This window comes from Canis aureus, chromosome 23, assembly GCF_053574225.1.
Source record: "Canis aureus isolate CA01 chromosome 23, VMU_Caureus_v.1.0, whole genome shotgun sequence".
NCBI lineage: Eukaryota > Metazoa > Chordata > Mammalia > Carnivora > Canidae > Canis > Canis aureus.
Window position 1 is genome coordinate 45,454,708 of NC_135633.1, and position 16,464 is coordinate 45,471,171.

Consider the following 16,464-nt stretch of genomic DNA (forward strand, 5'->3'; position numbering starts at 1 on the left):
AAATTTAATTTTAGATGAACAGCAAATGATTTTTCTTAAAGTATATGCATGTCCTCTTCAAAATTTGAGACATACCATACAAAAACAAATTTTGTTGCTTTTCTGAAATTCAAATACAACTCATGTCACGTGTTTTTTCTGGCAGCCCTAGGTGTTGAAGCAGGATTCTGTTCTTTGCATTGGATTTTAGCTTGCTCTATTAGGGGGCATGATAAAACACAGCTCGGTTCCTATCATCAGGTGTTCAATCCTCATAGGACTCCATTTAGGTGCTTCTATCAATGAGACCTGATTGCTAGTGTTTGAGTTATTGTATAACCTCAATTAGAAAAGGATGTTGGAAATTAATCCTTCCTACTGTAGAAGTCCTAAACAACTTCAGGGATTTGATGCATGCTCTGTTTGTAGAACATATAAACAACTCCTCCTGGATAGGCCACGTGACTTCTGGAGTCTGGATATTAAGGTTTTGGTTTTCTACATTCTCGCTTGTGACAGAAGCTCAGGTCTGTTCTCTTTTGGAGAGTCAGAACATCCTAGTGTCCTCCTAGGAGTGAACACTCAGTGCCCTCCTCTTGTAATGTATGGTCACTCAGTCTGTGCTAGATCACCACCAGAGCAGTGATGCATGTGGGGGGGTCCCGCTGCCTGAGGAAACCTGGTATTGCTATGCAGTGATCATCATTACAACAGATTCTTTGCACCTACTTTCTCTTTTTTGCACCCAGTTGTCGGTGTTTTGTCTTATAGAGCTTTCAACATTTGTCTTCCTGTGACCCAGCATCAGGATACACTTTACACTGAGACTCACACCATACAAATTTTAATATAAATACAACTGAGACAGAAGTTGTATGGGATAGTAATTATCCTTATTAGATTGGCTGTTTCTGGTAGTTTCCATTATGTTCTGTTTTACTTCTTTAAAATGCTGCTTAGCCTGTTCAACTAATTTCTACTAATGAGTTGCCAACTACTGTTTGAAAAACAATGCTCTAGAGTGTTATATGACAAATGGAGAATAAGTCTGTTCTTCCTTTCAGAAAGCTACCAAAATATTTGAAGATCGCAATCAAATTGTATCTTCATCTTCTCCACACAATGTACCTTTCTTAATGCCTCTGTTTTCTCCATTCCATCCTGCTCAGCATCTGCTGAGTGCTCTCCAGGAGAAGACGGTTTCACTCTAACCTGGCATTGAAAACTGAGCAGTGGCCTCACATACAGATTGACCAATACTTGGCACAGTGTATCATCAGACCCCTTGATCCCAACCTCCCATCCAAGTTACTATTACTCCGTTAATCAATACTCTCTGGGTATGGTTACTTATTATTTTAAATTTACCTGAAATATCTAATCTAACCTATATTTTTCCTGTTTTGTCTCTAAGGGTATCTGGAGATGTTTTTTTTTTCCTAGTTGGGGAGAGGAGGTACTCAAATCACAATGCCCATCATTCACATTTCCTGGATCTACCAATGAAATATGCCCAAACTCTAGAAATGTAAACAGAAAGAAACTGTGTCTAGCACAACAGTAATTAAATCTCCTCTTACAATGACTAGATTTTGAAAGAAAATGGATAACAGGTTAGTAATAATAGCTAATAATTATGAAGTGTGTGCTGCTTGCTAAGCACAGTGCTGAGAGCTTTACAATTCACATGCAACTGACTCATGCACGTCTCACAGCACTTTGAGGTGGATGCTACCATAATTGCTACTTAGTGAAAGAAGAAAAACTGAATTTTAATTAAGTCCGGTAACTTAACCAGTGGTGTAACTGATAAGTGGCAGAGGGGAAGTCGCTCCCAGGCCCATCTGACTCCTTAGCCTGTATCTTAGAATACTTTACTCAGTATTGAGTACCACAGATTTGAAACTACCTCTGGAACATTAGCTATCTAGCATGGTGCTTTTGGGCGGGAGGCTCCATGGATCCTGCTCCCTCCCATAAGGAAAGGGAAGAACTTAGTAACAAGTTCAGGTCCAGACTGTCTAGATTCATCACTGCGTGCCCTGAGGATCAGGTCCCAGGGAGCTTCCAGTGGGGTGATGCTGCAGCCTGGAGGATGGAGAGGCATCCCTCCTGTCTAGGAGACCTGGGAGGAAGAACTGCTGGCTTGGGAAGCAACACAGTGCAGTGGTTAAGAACAAGAGCTCTGCTCTGACAACAGGCTCGAATCCTGACTCTGAGTCAACCATGTATCATGTGATCTCTGGAAACTCACATAATCCCTCCCAGTCTCTTTCACTCACATGTAAAACATGGATAATAGCACGGACGTGACATACCCATGAAATGAGACAATGTACCAAACCACCTGCCACAGGAGAGACACTACTTGGTGCATGCTAGTTCAAGACAGAAGGCTGGGTCTTCATCCTTCTTCTACAACAGGCAGAGGCCTGTTCCCTCTTAGGCTGGGATTCAGAGTACATAGAAACACGGAGGTCCCCAAGTACTACACCAGTGGTTCTCAAAGTGTGGTCCACAGACCAGAAGCATCACTGTCATCTGGGAACTTGTTAGAAATGCAATTCTTGGGCCCCATCCTGACCTACTGAATCAGAAAATCTGGGGGGGAAGAGTACTCCCCAGACAGCTGTTTAACAGGCTCTTCAGGTGACTGCGATAAAGGTGAGGTTTCAGAATGACTGCCCTACTGGTACTGAGGAGCCTGGGTCCTTCCCCGTTTTCAGTAGGACTCAGTCGAAGCCTCTGGAGAGGCTACATCTTGAGTGTAGATACTGCGAGCAAACACACAGACTGTGGAGTTCACCGGCAGGTGGTTTCCATTTGATCCTCTTGTTATTGTTTATCCCAAGTTATTCATTTGCTGATGTTCCTTATCTCTCTCCCACTTAACTTGAAACTCATCTTGTATCTGCCTTACGTCACAAAGGCTGAGTGGAAAGGAACCGTTCGCAGGCCCTGGGTAGAGGAGAGGGGAACATTCCTGTGGAACTCTTCCAGGGCCTATCCCCGCAGGCTCTCCCCTCCCTTCATCTCCTGAAGGTCTTCCCTCTTGTTGAGCTCTTCTCTGCTTCAGAGTCTTTGCACACACTGTCTGCCCCAGCCGGAACGCTCTCCCCCTCTTCTGCACCATCTTGGAGATGCCTTCCCTTTCCAGCCACCTTCTCCCTCCTTAGTGCCTGTTCCTGCGCCCTGCCCCTGTTCCTCATCACACAGAGACCAAGGTGTCATTATAGATTGATCTATACACGTGTAAGACAGCCTACATGACGGCATTCACGCACCTAGCAGAGTGTGTGTGGCTTATTAGTGTAATCAATTACATGTTTTGAAGGAATGAACGAATGAATGTGCTTTCAGTAAATTATTTTACAGCATAAAATGGATCAGTTAAGATGTGAATTTTAACTCTTCCCCGCCACTCTGACTTTATGCTGTCACATTTTTTTTTTTTTTTTTTCTCCTGAATTGATCCACTCGGAGTGGCTGGAGCCATTAGGAAGAGTGAAAGGTTCCCCACTTCTCTGTCTTGGGCATTGAAAGTACAAGACATGTCATCTTTAGTGCATATTCTAGAAAGAACCAGAACTGCCATACAGGTTGTGGAGGGACTATCCTTCTCACTGTTGTTTCTAGCTAAGAACAGAAAGGTCATGTTTTTGGAATTAAATGACCAAGCATCCTTTCCAGAATGGCAGTTACAGGACTTCAGTATGAACGTTTTGACCTGAGTTATCTTCGGTTACTGTGACAATCCTTGTTTTTAATAGTGATTTTATGTTGCTGTTGTTTCAGAAACTCAGTATGATTCCAGCTTTGGGGGTAAAAAACCCAAACGTGTCTATATCATTATTAGAAATAGAAAAAAATATAATTAGCTTTTTGTTCATGGAAAGAGGAATAGGAAGAAATAACCACATCATGATTGATATAACATAGGATGAACAAAACTGAGGTGGTCTCCTGTTAGTCTGGATTGGATTCACCCAACAACTCAACAGAATGATCAATATGGTCAGAAGCTTCGGATCCTGTAAATGGGCAACATTAATTACTCCGCTAACTCAGTGATTCTCAGCTGGGCACAATTTTACCCCATAGGAGACATTTGGCACTGTATGGAGACATTATTAGTTGCCATGCTTGGGGTGAGGTTGCTTCTGGCATGTGCTGGATGCTGCTAAAAACACCCTCCAATGCCCAGGACACTCCTCACGACAGAGACTGACTTGGGCCAAAATGTCAGTAATGCTGCTACTAAGAAACCTTGAGAAAACCAATCAACCGAAAAGTATGAGCTTTCAATATTCCCCAAACTTCTGTATTAAGAGTAGCAATTAATAATTAAAATGATCATTATTTATTAAATACCTGCTACTTGGCTGCTACTTGCCAGTAGTTCCTAGCTACTGAGTCAGGATCTGAGCTCAGTTTTGTTCGGGGTCACTGTCTCTACTCTCCCTCCTTAGTATTTGGGCATGTGTGCATTTTCCCTGGACAAGATCGTGTCTACCCTCTGCTTGTTGGTTTTCTATAGATCAAATTAGGTGTTGAGCAAACACTAGGTAACCCACTCACAGGAGAAAGCCACTGCCAAGAAGAGACCGGTATGTCGCTATGGATGGCGAAGCTAAAAACATCCAGACAGACAGGCCTCAGATCTGTAACTTACTAGATGAGCCTAACGCCGGGGTAGGACGGTAGCATGGAGCCTGGCCCTTAGTAGGGACTTCATATATGTTGGGAAATTTTTCTGTAATCAACAGAATCCTTGCATAATATTCAAATGGAACAGAGTTTCCAAATGCCCTATTCTGTTATGTAACATTGAGTTCTTCCTAGAAGCAGTTTCCTCATCTCTAAGGCACCTGGTATTTCTAGAACTTCAGGGGTGCCTCACCTTGTGTATTTCCATTTGCTCTCTGTTTTTCACTCTTCCATTCTTAGTTAGAAGATGGAGCCCTGCCTTGCTCCTCCCTCTCTGCACACAATATTCCTCCCCTTCCCCATCTATTTTGAGGCCCTCCCAGGATTCCCTGAGTTTTGCTCCTGTCAGCAGCTTGCAAGATGGGGGCAGGGCATGTGTCAGAATCTCCAAAGGAAATATGTGCCATGTGAGAAAACTTATTTGAGAACATGATTTTGTATTTGGAAACAAGCAGGGGAAAAATTCACAACTATCGTCTTGGCAAAACGGAGAACTGAAAGAAAAGCTTGGGAGAAATTGTCTTGCTTGGCAATAATATGTCAATGATCAGCTCTGCGGTGGGTGTGACCATTTATGTTTCTGAAAAGAAGAAAGAACTCAAAGGAAAATTCTGAGAAGCATGACGGTGTGTGCTTTCCTTTCCTGTGCCCATGTCTTCTCTGGTAGTACCCTCCTCCTCTGAGCACTTGGATTTCTTGGAACCTGCTCTTGGCCTGCTGGACAGAATCAATTACTCCATTATGCTCCTGTAGTGCTTTATTTTTAACTTCTAATATGTCATCCCTCCTCCTTTACCTTTATCATAGTAAGCTCTGTTATAGTGAATGCTTCCGAAAGGGAATCACAAGAGCACCATGGACCCAAGGAGCCATTCGGGGACCTTAGCTCATGGCCCTCAAGCTTCAGCATGCTGGGAGTCAGAATGGAATCTAGGATGTCCCCCTTCTGTAGAATTTGGGAGTGGGGACATCAGAAGCTTAACTCTGTACATTTCTGGTTTATAAATCACACTTTGGGAAGCACTGCAGAACTTGGGCTTCAAAAAAATCTCCTGACATGTTCTGGAAGCAAAACAAGCATCTTGATAAGGACAGCCTGGCTACATTCAATGTTCATTTGTTTACTCAACAGGCATTGATTGGGAACTCCCAAATGTAGCGGGATCTATTTTGGGTGATGCTGTGTGGTAACTTTCCCTTCTGTGGTCATGATCACTCTCTTTTTGCCCTGTGTCGTTTTCAGGCCCATTCTTAGGGCCCATCCTAGTCAATATATAGTAGTTGATAAGGACTTAATGAGGTGTGTTTGGAGGGTGCAGAGAAGAGTGAGGCGAAAGGAGGTTTGCATTTTAATAGAGAATTTCAATTCCTTGGTATTTCAAATCCTTGGAGGAGTAGAGAAGGGTTGCTTTTACTGAATTTCTATTGTGTGTCTAGTGCTTGATATGTATTACCTAATTTAGTCCTCACAATAAACCAGTGAGGTAAGTGTAATTATTCCCATTTTACAGAGGAGGAGGCTGAGGTTCATGTGATGCTATTCTTCATAGCTGGAAGTAGATGGACCCAGGACTTGAAGTCAAAACTGACCCTAAGAGCACGTTCATCCTCCTCTACCTGACAGATGCCTCTGTCACCTGGTCTGGAACACCCTAGTACATGTCCTCTTTGGGGTTAAAGACTCTTCTTTGAGTTTTCCCTAAGTGTGGGGAAATCTTCACCTTTATAACTTTCCTAGGAGTGAGTAAAAGACAACTGGGTCACTTTAGAAAGAATGCTGACCTTTTGAGTGAGTATCTAGATCTAAAAAAACCACAGATGCTGATGGCGAACTACCTTATTGTTAGGAAAGCAGTGTTCAGGTTTTGTTGTAACCATTTTCAAAAAAATTTTTAAAGATTTTATTTATTCATTTGAGAGAGAGAGAGAGAGAGAGCATGAGCGGGGGGAGGGGCAGAGGGAGAGGACAAGTAGATTCCCCATTGAGGGGGGAGCCTGATGATGTGGGGCTCCATCTCAGGACCCCCGGATTGAGACCTAAACCAAAGGTAGATGCTTAACTGACTGAGCCACCTACGTGCCCCTGTTGTTGACATACCTTGTTTCTGTTTGGCCCCAACTACAGTTGGAATCTGCAACCAAATATACTGTAAAATGTTATTGATGACCTGTTGCTAGTCAAATGCGAAGTCTTTTTCTCAGGCCCTGGTTCCTGGATCGTAGGTTTGGATATATATTTTTTTCCAGATATATTTGATGTGGAAGATGATTCATTTTTCTATATTTGATGTGGTGATTATTAATAGTTGAGGAAATTAAGGCACATGGAGGGGAAAAATTAGCCACCATGTATTTGACCCTGCTATTGTTACTTAGTATCCAATTTGCAGAGCTCAGACTAGGTCCACCTGCTGGAGCCCATAATCAGGACCTACCACTTCATGGCAAGTTTAGGAATCCGTAGCCCTTGCTGGATGGACTGTCTCACAACTTCCTCAGGCTTGCAGCCTTTAAACTTTTACACTCTTCTATTTCTCCAACCTTCCCTCTTCTTCCTTCTCCTTTCCCTATTGTTTGTTGTTGTTTTTGTTGTTGTGGTTTTGGTCCTGAGCATTCTCCAAGTAAACCCATCTTCATAGCTTCATTTCTACCTTTCCCTACACCTCTATTCTCCACTTCTCACCGGGGCTTTTGTTCCTTCTTTCCTCTTGCCCAGAGGGCAGTAAAGTCTTTCAACAACTTTCTCAAACCAGTTCCCCCTCTTCACTTGGCTTCTCCCAGCATTGGTCCAATGACCCGTGCTTCCAGGAATGGTTAGTCCATTCTTCCTATGATCTAGAGTCAAAAGGTGGCATAACTTGATTACCTTGTTCTTCCTCCTCTCTAGTCACTGGAAAAAGTAAAATCTTGCCTCAAAGATTTGATACCTTCACTGTATGTGGTATCTTTGAAGATTTGGTATCTGCATGGTAGCTCCTTCTTCCTTTCCCATCGCCTTGGCCCCAACCTCACATGTCAGTTGCTTCCTGAGACAGTTTCCCACATTGGCTCCCTACCTCACAGGGGTATTGAAAGGCTGATTGAAATAATAATAGCAAGTGTGCGTTCAGCATTTATAAGCATGGGTGCTAAGTATTTTATTTGTGACTTCATTCCATCCTTCAACCATCACTGTGGGATGGCTATTTCCATCACCTTGCAAATGAAACTAAAGTTTAGAAAAGTTGGGTAACTTGCCCAGGGTCATACAGTGAGTGAGTGGGTGAGCGGTCACTCAACTCCTACCTGTTTTGTTCCAGTGGATGCTTGTAACAATTAAATTGTGCTGCCTCCTAGGATAGACTGTGTTATCTAGTGGGGGCAATTAATAAATGTTAGCTTCCTTCCTTATTTCTCTCCTTTTTTTTTTTTTAATCTGTTACCTCTTTCCCACTCTAATTTCCTACAAATGCTACCTGCATCTGAGCCCCACCACCATTCAAGGCTCCCTTTTCTCCTGCCTGTAGTCAGTCCTTTATTCCATATTTTTCAGGCATCTCTAGTGCTTTCCTATTTTCTGGTTGCATAACTTGTCTGGGTTGACAAGTTATATGAACTAATTAAATGAATCCTAGAAAGGCTGGTTAGCGGCTGTTTCCTTTGTTTCTTTTATGTGCTATCAAGTACTGGGGTAGCTGATGTGAAATGGAGTAGGTATTTGGTAAATGATTGTTAAATTACTGCATTTGGGTTTCATCTTGGGAGCAGAGGTTACTGAGCCATCAGAGGAATCAGAATAGACTGGAATCAGGATACACAATCCACCAGGAGTGACTGGAAGGGTACAACCGCTGGCAGACTAATTGGGTAATTACCACAGTCCAGGCAGGAATCCCAGAAGAAATCCTGGTCTAGTGAGAAGGGAAAGAGAGGCGAGGAGCACAAATAAAAAATGGTACGCGCCGACCCTCCTGTGGAGGTCTCTTGGCGGCACCTGTCCTATTCCCGGGCCTCTCAACCTGGAGTGGCAGAGCGGGTCGCGGAAAGCTAGGGGAGAAACGTTACGGCTGGGAGGCTCCAGGGGCCTGCCCAGGACCACTGAGCGTTAACAGGGTGGGTGAGTAGTGCTTCTTAATAGGGCCAGTGTTAAGAGGTGGGCAGAATCGGCAACATTTTTCCGGAGTCACTTTCTGTGCTTCCACCCGGGCAGATGACAGCCTGTGGGGTGTGAGCACAGGATATGCAGTCTTGCCGACGCATTCGGTACCTAAGGCGGGAAGGTCTGTTTTGACCCTTCCGCTGTCAGCAGGGTCGGATGCAGCGTCCCGGCGCCCGGCCCGTGTGTGATAGACGCGCCGGGGCCTGGAGGATGCACAGGAGCGCGGCCACTTTTCACCTGGAAATTCCACTGAAGAAAAAAAAAGAATCCGAAATATGACCTAACCTGGCTTTTGTGGGCAGACCGGGAAACCGGTGGGAAGGAAGAGCAAGTCGAAGGAGGGAGAACTGGGGAGTCTGACATGAACTGAGCCGAGGCAGGGACTCACCGGCCCCGCGTCCCGCCCCGGGAGGCTCCGGGAGGCTCCGGGAGACACGTCAGCCGGCGACGGCCCGGCCCGGGAGGGGCGGCAGCGGCTGCGGGCGGGCTCTAGGGCCCAGCGGCCGGGCGCCGGGGCGGGTGCGGTGTAGGGTTACAGGCTCCGGCCCGCGACCCTCCCCGGCGGCCCGGGGGCGCGGGGCGGGGGGGCGCGGGCGGGGAGCGCGGGGCGCTCTAGGACCCAGCGGCGGCCGGCGGCTCGGGCTGGAGGTGAAGCCCGGGCGCTTCCCCCCTTCCTGTGTGAACGCGGCTGACTGTCGGGCGCCGCTTCCCCGCGCCGCCCCGCGCCATGCCCTGCGCGCTGCCCGGCGGCCGCCTGCCCCAGCCGCGCCCCTGAACGAGCCATGGTCTCCTCATGCGGAGGGCAAAGTTGCGCCGGGGAACTTGTGAGTCTGCGGTGAAAGGTAAGCGGTCCCTGCCCCGGGTGCCCCGGGTGCTCCGGGTGCTCGGGGTGCTCCGGGTGCTCCGGGTGCTCCGCGTGCCCCGGGTGCTCCGCGTGCTCCGGGCGCCGCTCCTCCACCCCTGGCCGCTCGGGCGCGGGGCTGCTCCTCGGGGCCCAGCGACTCGGGCAGCCGATTCGGCGCCGGCGGCCGGAGCGTCAGCCACCGCGGGCTTGCTCTTCTTTACCCAGATGGGGTAAAAAAAAAAAAAAAAAGCCGGAGCCTGTTCCCGCGCCACCTCGCAGCCCCGGGGGCCGCCCGCGCCGTCCGCGCCCGGGAAGCCGCGCCGCCGCCGAGCCGGGCCCTGGGGTGCGCGCGCCCGACGCGGGAACGGCCTCCCCGGGGGGCGCTGCCCTAGGCCGGCTCTGCGGACGCGCCCGCGCGGGTCTCCCGGCTGCGGGGGAGGCGGCGGAAGCGGGGCCGGGGGCTGTGCCCTCCGGCGAGACAAAGGCGCGCGCCCGGGCCCGCCCGACGGGATGCGGCGCCCCGGCCGGACCCTTCCTGCCCGCGGGGGCGCCTGGGCTCCGGCGGGGGCGGGGCGGGGCGGGGCGGGGCGGGGCTGGGGGCGCCGGCCGGGGGGTCGCGCTCCAGACCCGGGGCTCGGATCGCGGTAGCTGCTGCGCCTTTGTTCTCTGCAGACTAGTTTCTGGGACAGACCCCGGGGAGTTAGACTTCATTTGCTCTCCCTGATGTCAGCGCTGCCTTTACAGAAAGACACTGGTTTCGGGGGGGATATTAAACTTTCCGAGTGGAACTGGTTTTTCTTGGAATGTGACATTTGCGGCGGGAGGGAGGTTGGCACGTCGGCCGGCGGCAGCCCCGCGGAGCCGGGGGCCCTGCGCGGGGCAGGGGCAGGGGCCGGGACCCTTGGAACCGCCGGCGCCGCGCGCTCCCACCCGCGGGCCTCTGCCCCCTGCCCCGGCCCCGACGCGGCCCCGAGTGTCGCCCTCCGGAGCCCGGGCTCAGGTCCCGGCTCCCACCCGGAGCTCCCGCGCCGCGCCCCGCCCCGCCCTGCCCCAGTGGGGCGCCGGGGAGACCTTCCCTGCCCATTTTTGTTGGAGGGTTTTGCTATTTTGGCCTGGGTGTTGCGTTACTGTCTTCGAATGGCAGTGCCCCGGGGAATGCCCGGCTACTGTGTGGATCCCCCGGGCGGGGGCTCGGGCAGGGGGCGCCCCGGTCCTGCGGCCTCCGGAGGCTCCGCAGGTGGGACCGAGCACTTGGTCCACGGGGTCCCCCAGCAGCTCGGCGGTGGTAACGTGGGGACATGGTTGCCCATTTCCTTCTTCCAAGCACCTTAGGAGACTCGAGTGTTTGTACTGCTTACGAAGCCCTCGGTGCTAGCGCACTTAGGGGGTCCCGAGAGCCACTTACAACGCCGGAAGATGCTTTGGACTGCGCCAAACAGCAACGTTACTTGCCACAAGCGAGTCAAACCAGAATAGAGGGATATTAATAGCTACTATACCAAAAAACTTCCTTCCTTTTCGGGAAGTGGAAAGTCAAGGCTTGAAATGTTGAACAATTATGGCTCTCTGCAGGGCCTGTGGGTCCCTGCCAAACGGCTTTAACGTTTCCCCTGGCTGCCCACCGCTGCTGGACCCCCACTGCTCCCGGACCCCAGTAGCTCTCTGTTGGTGTCAGACCCAGGGCAAGGATGAGTGGGCTCTCTAGATTGCAAGTTCTTGAAGAATCTAGACCAATTTGAAATTTATCTCCCAGGACGTGTTCTGAGGATTATAGTGCAGCTCGTATGAATATTCTTTATGGGAATTGTGTGGGAACAATACTTGAATACACTTTGAACTGTTTTGCAGAGGAGTAAAGGGTTGGAAACCACTGCTTTGGCCAGAATGAAAAGGAGGAAGATGTAAAGTAGAAGTTTTAGAGATGCCTCTAGTCTCCCTGATGGGGTCTGGGAGGATGTGTGGTTTTTGGATAGGTACAGGTTGACTTTTGTGACATACATTTTTCGAGATTGATAAGGAAACCCTGGTAAACTCTGCAAGTGGATGGGAGGGAGAAAAGGTGCCGGCACTTAAAATCCACCCTCCCTCATCTTTTTAAAATTCGCAGAAGTCTTGGTCTTTTTGGTTCTTTGTGAATGGTGGAGCGTGAAGAATACTAATGCACCGAAGGGCATGTGGAGATCAAAGCATTTAAAAATACATCTTTTCATGGAAGCTAATGGAGGACTTTCAGTTTAAATGAGATTTAAAAGTGCTGTCCTTAAGAAAAGCACATGAATGCAGAAATGGGAGTAATTTTATGGGAAGGCATTCTGCTGATTAGACTTGAGAGCATCTGCCCTTGGCCAGTGAGCCTGGAGACTTCTGTGGGGGTTTTTTTGTTTTGTTTTGTTTTGTTGATGTCTACCCCGGTGGAGAAGAGCGGACCCAGGGCCTGGAGGAAAGATGGCCCAACTAATTGAAATTAGGGGGCAGCCCGGCTGGTGAGCGTTGCGTGGAAAGGTGCAGCCCCTAGGTACCCGTGTTGGTTTTCTTCATAGTCATTTGTGAAATGATAAAGCACTGTGTAACGTGAGGCTCTTTAAAAAAAAATAATGAATGACTTTCGAAACAAGGGATTGCTAGTGAAAACTGTAAAAATTGCAAAGATTTTCCAGGCCATTAAAATAAAAGGCAGTCACTTTGTAAGACCTGTTGGTAGTTCTGATCTGCAAAATTCTCCCAAAGTAGCATCCCACCCCCATGAAGCTAATCTGCGTTTCAAATGCATATGGAAGCCGCTCTGGTCAGGAAATTCTCTAGTGTTTTGAATAATTTTTCTTATCCTATTTTTTCATTAATTTTGGTTGGCTCTCCTGTCCCAGAATTCACTAGGCAGTGGAATACTTGAAAAGCCAGGGGTAAGTTGGAGGTCAGCTAAGAGGACATATTTGATTATAAGGTTTGTTGGAAATCCTCTGAAGTTGTTGAGGTTTTTGTTTGTTTGCTTAGCAATTTTTTTTAGATTTTTATTTTGTTGGTTTGACTTTGTTTTGTTTTGGAAGAAAGGCAAAATTTAAATCTTGGCCATCGTGGGTAGGTCAGTACACTACTTTTGCTGAGGGAAGCCACGCCTGGGCTTGTGCGATGGCACCACGCCGGTTCTCTTAAATTGTGAGGCCCTTGGCCTCTGTTCTTGTGAAACAGGGTTTATTCATTCCAGGCACTTAGGATAGGACTTCTGGATTCCCAAAGGGGCTCACACATCAGGCTTTTTTTTTTTTTTTTTTCCATTTTTATGAGGGGGATGGGAAAGTAGCTCGAAGATGTTAGGAAATGTATCCCTGTTCAGACTCTGGACAATGGGATTTCACTTTTTTAAAATAAAAATGAAGTCACATAGGCCTACTGTGTGCTTTTAAATCTGTGTTTGGGGTCTAACTGACCAGAAGTGCAGCCATATATGCCTCTGCTTTGTTCATTTTGTTTTGCTTTTAAGCAAAATGCCTATAGTTCACTTTTTTAAAAAAACTTTATTTTGAAATGATTATATAGCTTTATGGAAAATTGCAAAAATAGTAGAGAGGTCGTGTGTACTCTTCACCCATTTTCCCCCATTGGTAACATCTTACATAACCAAAGTACAGTAGAACCAGGAAATTGACATTGGTGCAGTCCGTAGAGCATAGTCAGATTTCACTGGTTTTACATGCTCACTTGTGTTTGTGTATATATACTTCTTTGCAATTTTTTCCACTCTTGAAGATTCTGGTAACCACTATCAAAGTCAAGATATAGAACTATTCCATTAGCTCAAGGATGTCACTTGTGCACCCGGTCATAGTCAAGCTACTCACCCCTCCTGCACCCAGCTGCAGTTACCCCTAGGAAGCACTTAATCCCTACTCCCTCTCTATCATTTTGAGAATGTTACAGAAATCAAATCAATGGTATGTGACCTTTTGAAATTAGCTTTTTCACTCAGCATGATTCCCTTGAGATCCACCCAGTATCACAGTATCAATAGTCTGTTTTTTTTTTTTTTTTTTTTTTAATTGCTGAGTAGTATTCCCTGGTATGGATATACCACAGCTTGTTTAACCATTCACCTACTGAAGAACATTTGGGCTGTTTCCAGTTTTGGGCTCTTAGAATTAAAGTTGCTGTGAACCTTTGTGCACGGGGTTTTGTACAGACGTGTTTTCATTTCTCTGGGGTAAATGCCCAGGAGTGGGATTTCTGGATTTTGAATGGTAGGTGTATGTTTTGTTTTTTAAGATATTGCCAAACTGTGTTCCGGAGTGGCTGTACAATTTTACATTCCCACCAGCCATGTATGAAAGAGCTGACTTTTCTCTGCATCCTCACCTGCATTTGTTTATTATTTTAGCTGTCCCAACAATTGTTCTAGTCTCAGCCTTGTTTTAATTTGCATGCCCTAATGGCTAATCATGTTGAGCATCTTTTCATGTGTTTGCCATCTGTATGTCCTCTCTGGTGAAATGTCTGCTCACGTCCTGCTCATATTCCAATTGGACTGGGGTGGTTTTTTTTTGTTTGTTTGTTTTGTTTGTTTTGTTTTGTTTACTGTTGAGCTTTGAGAATTCTTCACAAACTCTCAATGAGTCCTTTGTCAGATATATGGCTTGCATATATTTTCTTCCAGTATGTAGTTTGCCTTTTTATCTTTTTAACCAGATCTTTTTCTGCTTTTTAACCAGATCTTTTAATCTTTTGCAAAATTAAAACGTTCTTAATTTTGATGAAGTCCAGTTTATTGATTTTTTTTTTCATTTTATGGGTTGTTCTTTTTTTTTTAATTTTTATTTATTTATGATAGTCACACACAGAGAGAGAGAGAGAGGCAGAGACACAGGCAGAGGGAGAAGCAGGCTCCATGCACTGGGAGCCCGACGTGGGATTCGATCCCAGGTCTCCAGGATCGCGCCCTGGGCCAAAGGCAGGCGCCAAACCGCTGCGCCACCCAGGGATCCCTATGTATTGTTCTTTTGGTGTCATATCTAAGAATGCTTTGCCTTAGAAAATCCCAAAGATTTTCTCCTGGGTTTCCTTTTAAAAGTTTCATAGTTTTACATTTTTAAAAAAATGATTTCTTTCTTTTAGAGTGAGCGTGGCTGGGAGGGGCAGAAGGAGAGGGAAACTTAAGCAAAATCTGTGCTGATTGAGGAGCCCAATGTGGAGCTCCATCTCATGACCCTGAGATCACCACCTGACCTGAAACCAAGAGTTGGACACTCAATCAGCTGAGCCACCCAAGACGCCCCCATAGTTTCACATTTTATGTGCAAATTGTAGTTCACTTTTATCCTCTTTTAAGAATTTTTATGTCTGGCTTCTGATCTTAAAAACCATCTCTTAGGTTGTATTATGTATTTAGTGTTCTAGAAGCAGCACATAGTTGAATCAGGCATGTTCCCATCCTTGAGAGCTCACCTCTCAGTGCGGTCATTGTGTGGGTATTTCTGTGTTAAGTATGGTAAAAGAGACAAACATGATGCACCGTGGGAGCACTGAGCGGAGAGGGCTTGCTTTGATGAAGGGGGTCAGGGCTTCCCTGGGCATGTTGCCCACGCATGGTGGGAAGAAAAATCAATTCTTGCCTTTGATCCAGTTTTTGGATATCTGTATTGCCATCTTCGATGTGGGTTATCCTGATTCTCTCTTTTTTTTTTTTTAAAGATTTATTTATTTATTTATGATAGACACACACACACACACACACACACACACACACGAGAGGCAGAGACACAGGCAGAGTGAGAAGCAGGCTCCATGCCAGGAGCCCGACGTGGGACTCGATCCCGGGACTCCAGGACCGCGCCCTGGGCCAAAGGCAGGCGCCAAACCGCCGAGCCACCCAGGGATCCCCTAGGTTATTCTGATTCTTAAGCATGTGCTGAAAGACTTGGGATAAACTGAGTGTGGTTGAGGGCTTTTTTTGAAGGGGACATGGCATAATAGCTTAAGAAAATAGTAAGACTGCAGTCCTTGAAAGTCAATAACATAAAGAGTCTGAACCACATTAGATAGCTTTAAAATAAGAACGGGTGTTAAAGTGAAAAAGGAGGTGATATTCTGTAGACCTGTTTTGCTTCCTGGCCCTGCTGCCTCCCTGCTGCATGATCTCAGGGAACCTGATGTGCTGAAGCCTCACGGATGAGATGGAGACAGTAATAGTTCTTACCTCTTGGAGTTGCATGAGGGTGAAAAGGAGCAGTGCATATATGCAGTGCTGGACTCATTGAAAGCACTCAGTAAATACCTGCTCCCATTATTATTAGTAGTAATAGTATTATTAGTATTAGTATTATACAGAGAGACCAATGGTTTTAGAATGTTATGTGTAGTCTCACGTATGTCCTCTCTCTGAGAAACTGGAATCCCAGTTCTTACTTACAGAAACTTCGCTTTTCACAGTTGGGAACACTGTTTTCGTTTACCAAATAGTATTGATGAGGTGAGAAATTAGGAGGCTCCATTCACAAGCTAGCACTGGCTATAAAGTACACCTTTTTCTCACCTATCAACCAAGATTTTCTGAGTAAAGAACAGTTTCCTCTCTGCCCCAGCCACAGGAGGTGGCAGGAGGTCAGTGTGCTCTCAGATCTAGTTCAGACTGGGCAGTGCTTGTGACCTCAGGTACAGTAAGTCAGGTCTGATGTCACCAGGATGTGTCCCACACTTCACAGCCGGCAGCTCCCTTTCCTTTGCCTTGATGACCACATTGTTTGTTTCCCAGAGGAAGTAGAATGGACCTTAGATGTACTGCTCCAGAGCAGTGGTTCTCAAATGTGGG

At 46.8% G+C, this 16,464-nt stretch overlaps 1 protein-coding gene across 9 annotated transcripts in view; it reads left to right on the forward strand.

Annotated features, from left to right (window-relative positions):
• Positions 1-16,464, forward strand: part of AMOTL1 (angiomotin like 1) — a 146,468-nt gene that overhangs the window by 44,256 nt on the left and 85,748 nt on the right. The window contains exon 1 of one of the 9 annotated variants that reach the window (XM_077867493.1): positions 9,507-9,666. The exons of the other annotated variants lie outside the window; for them this stretch is intronic. Within the exon in view, the coding sequence (XP_077723619.1) occupies positions 9,618-9,666 (49 nt within the window). The 5' untranslated portion in view covers positions 9,507-9,617. Of the gene's footprint in view, positions 1-9,506; positions 9,667-16,464 lie in introns of those variants that run through there. 9 annotated transcript variants of the gene reach the window in all.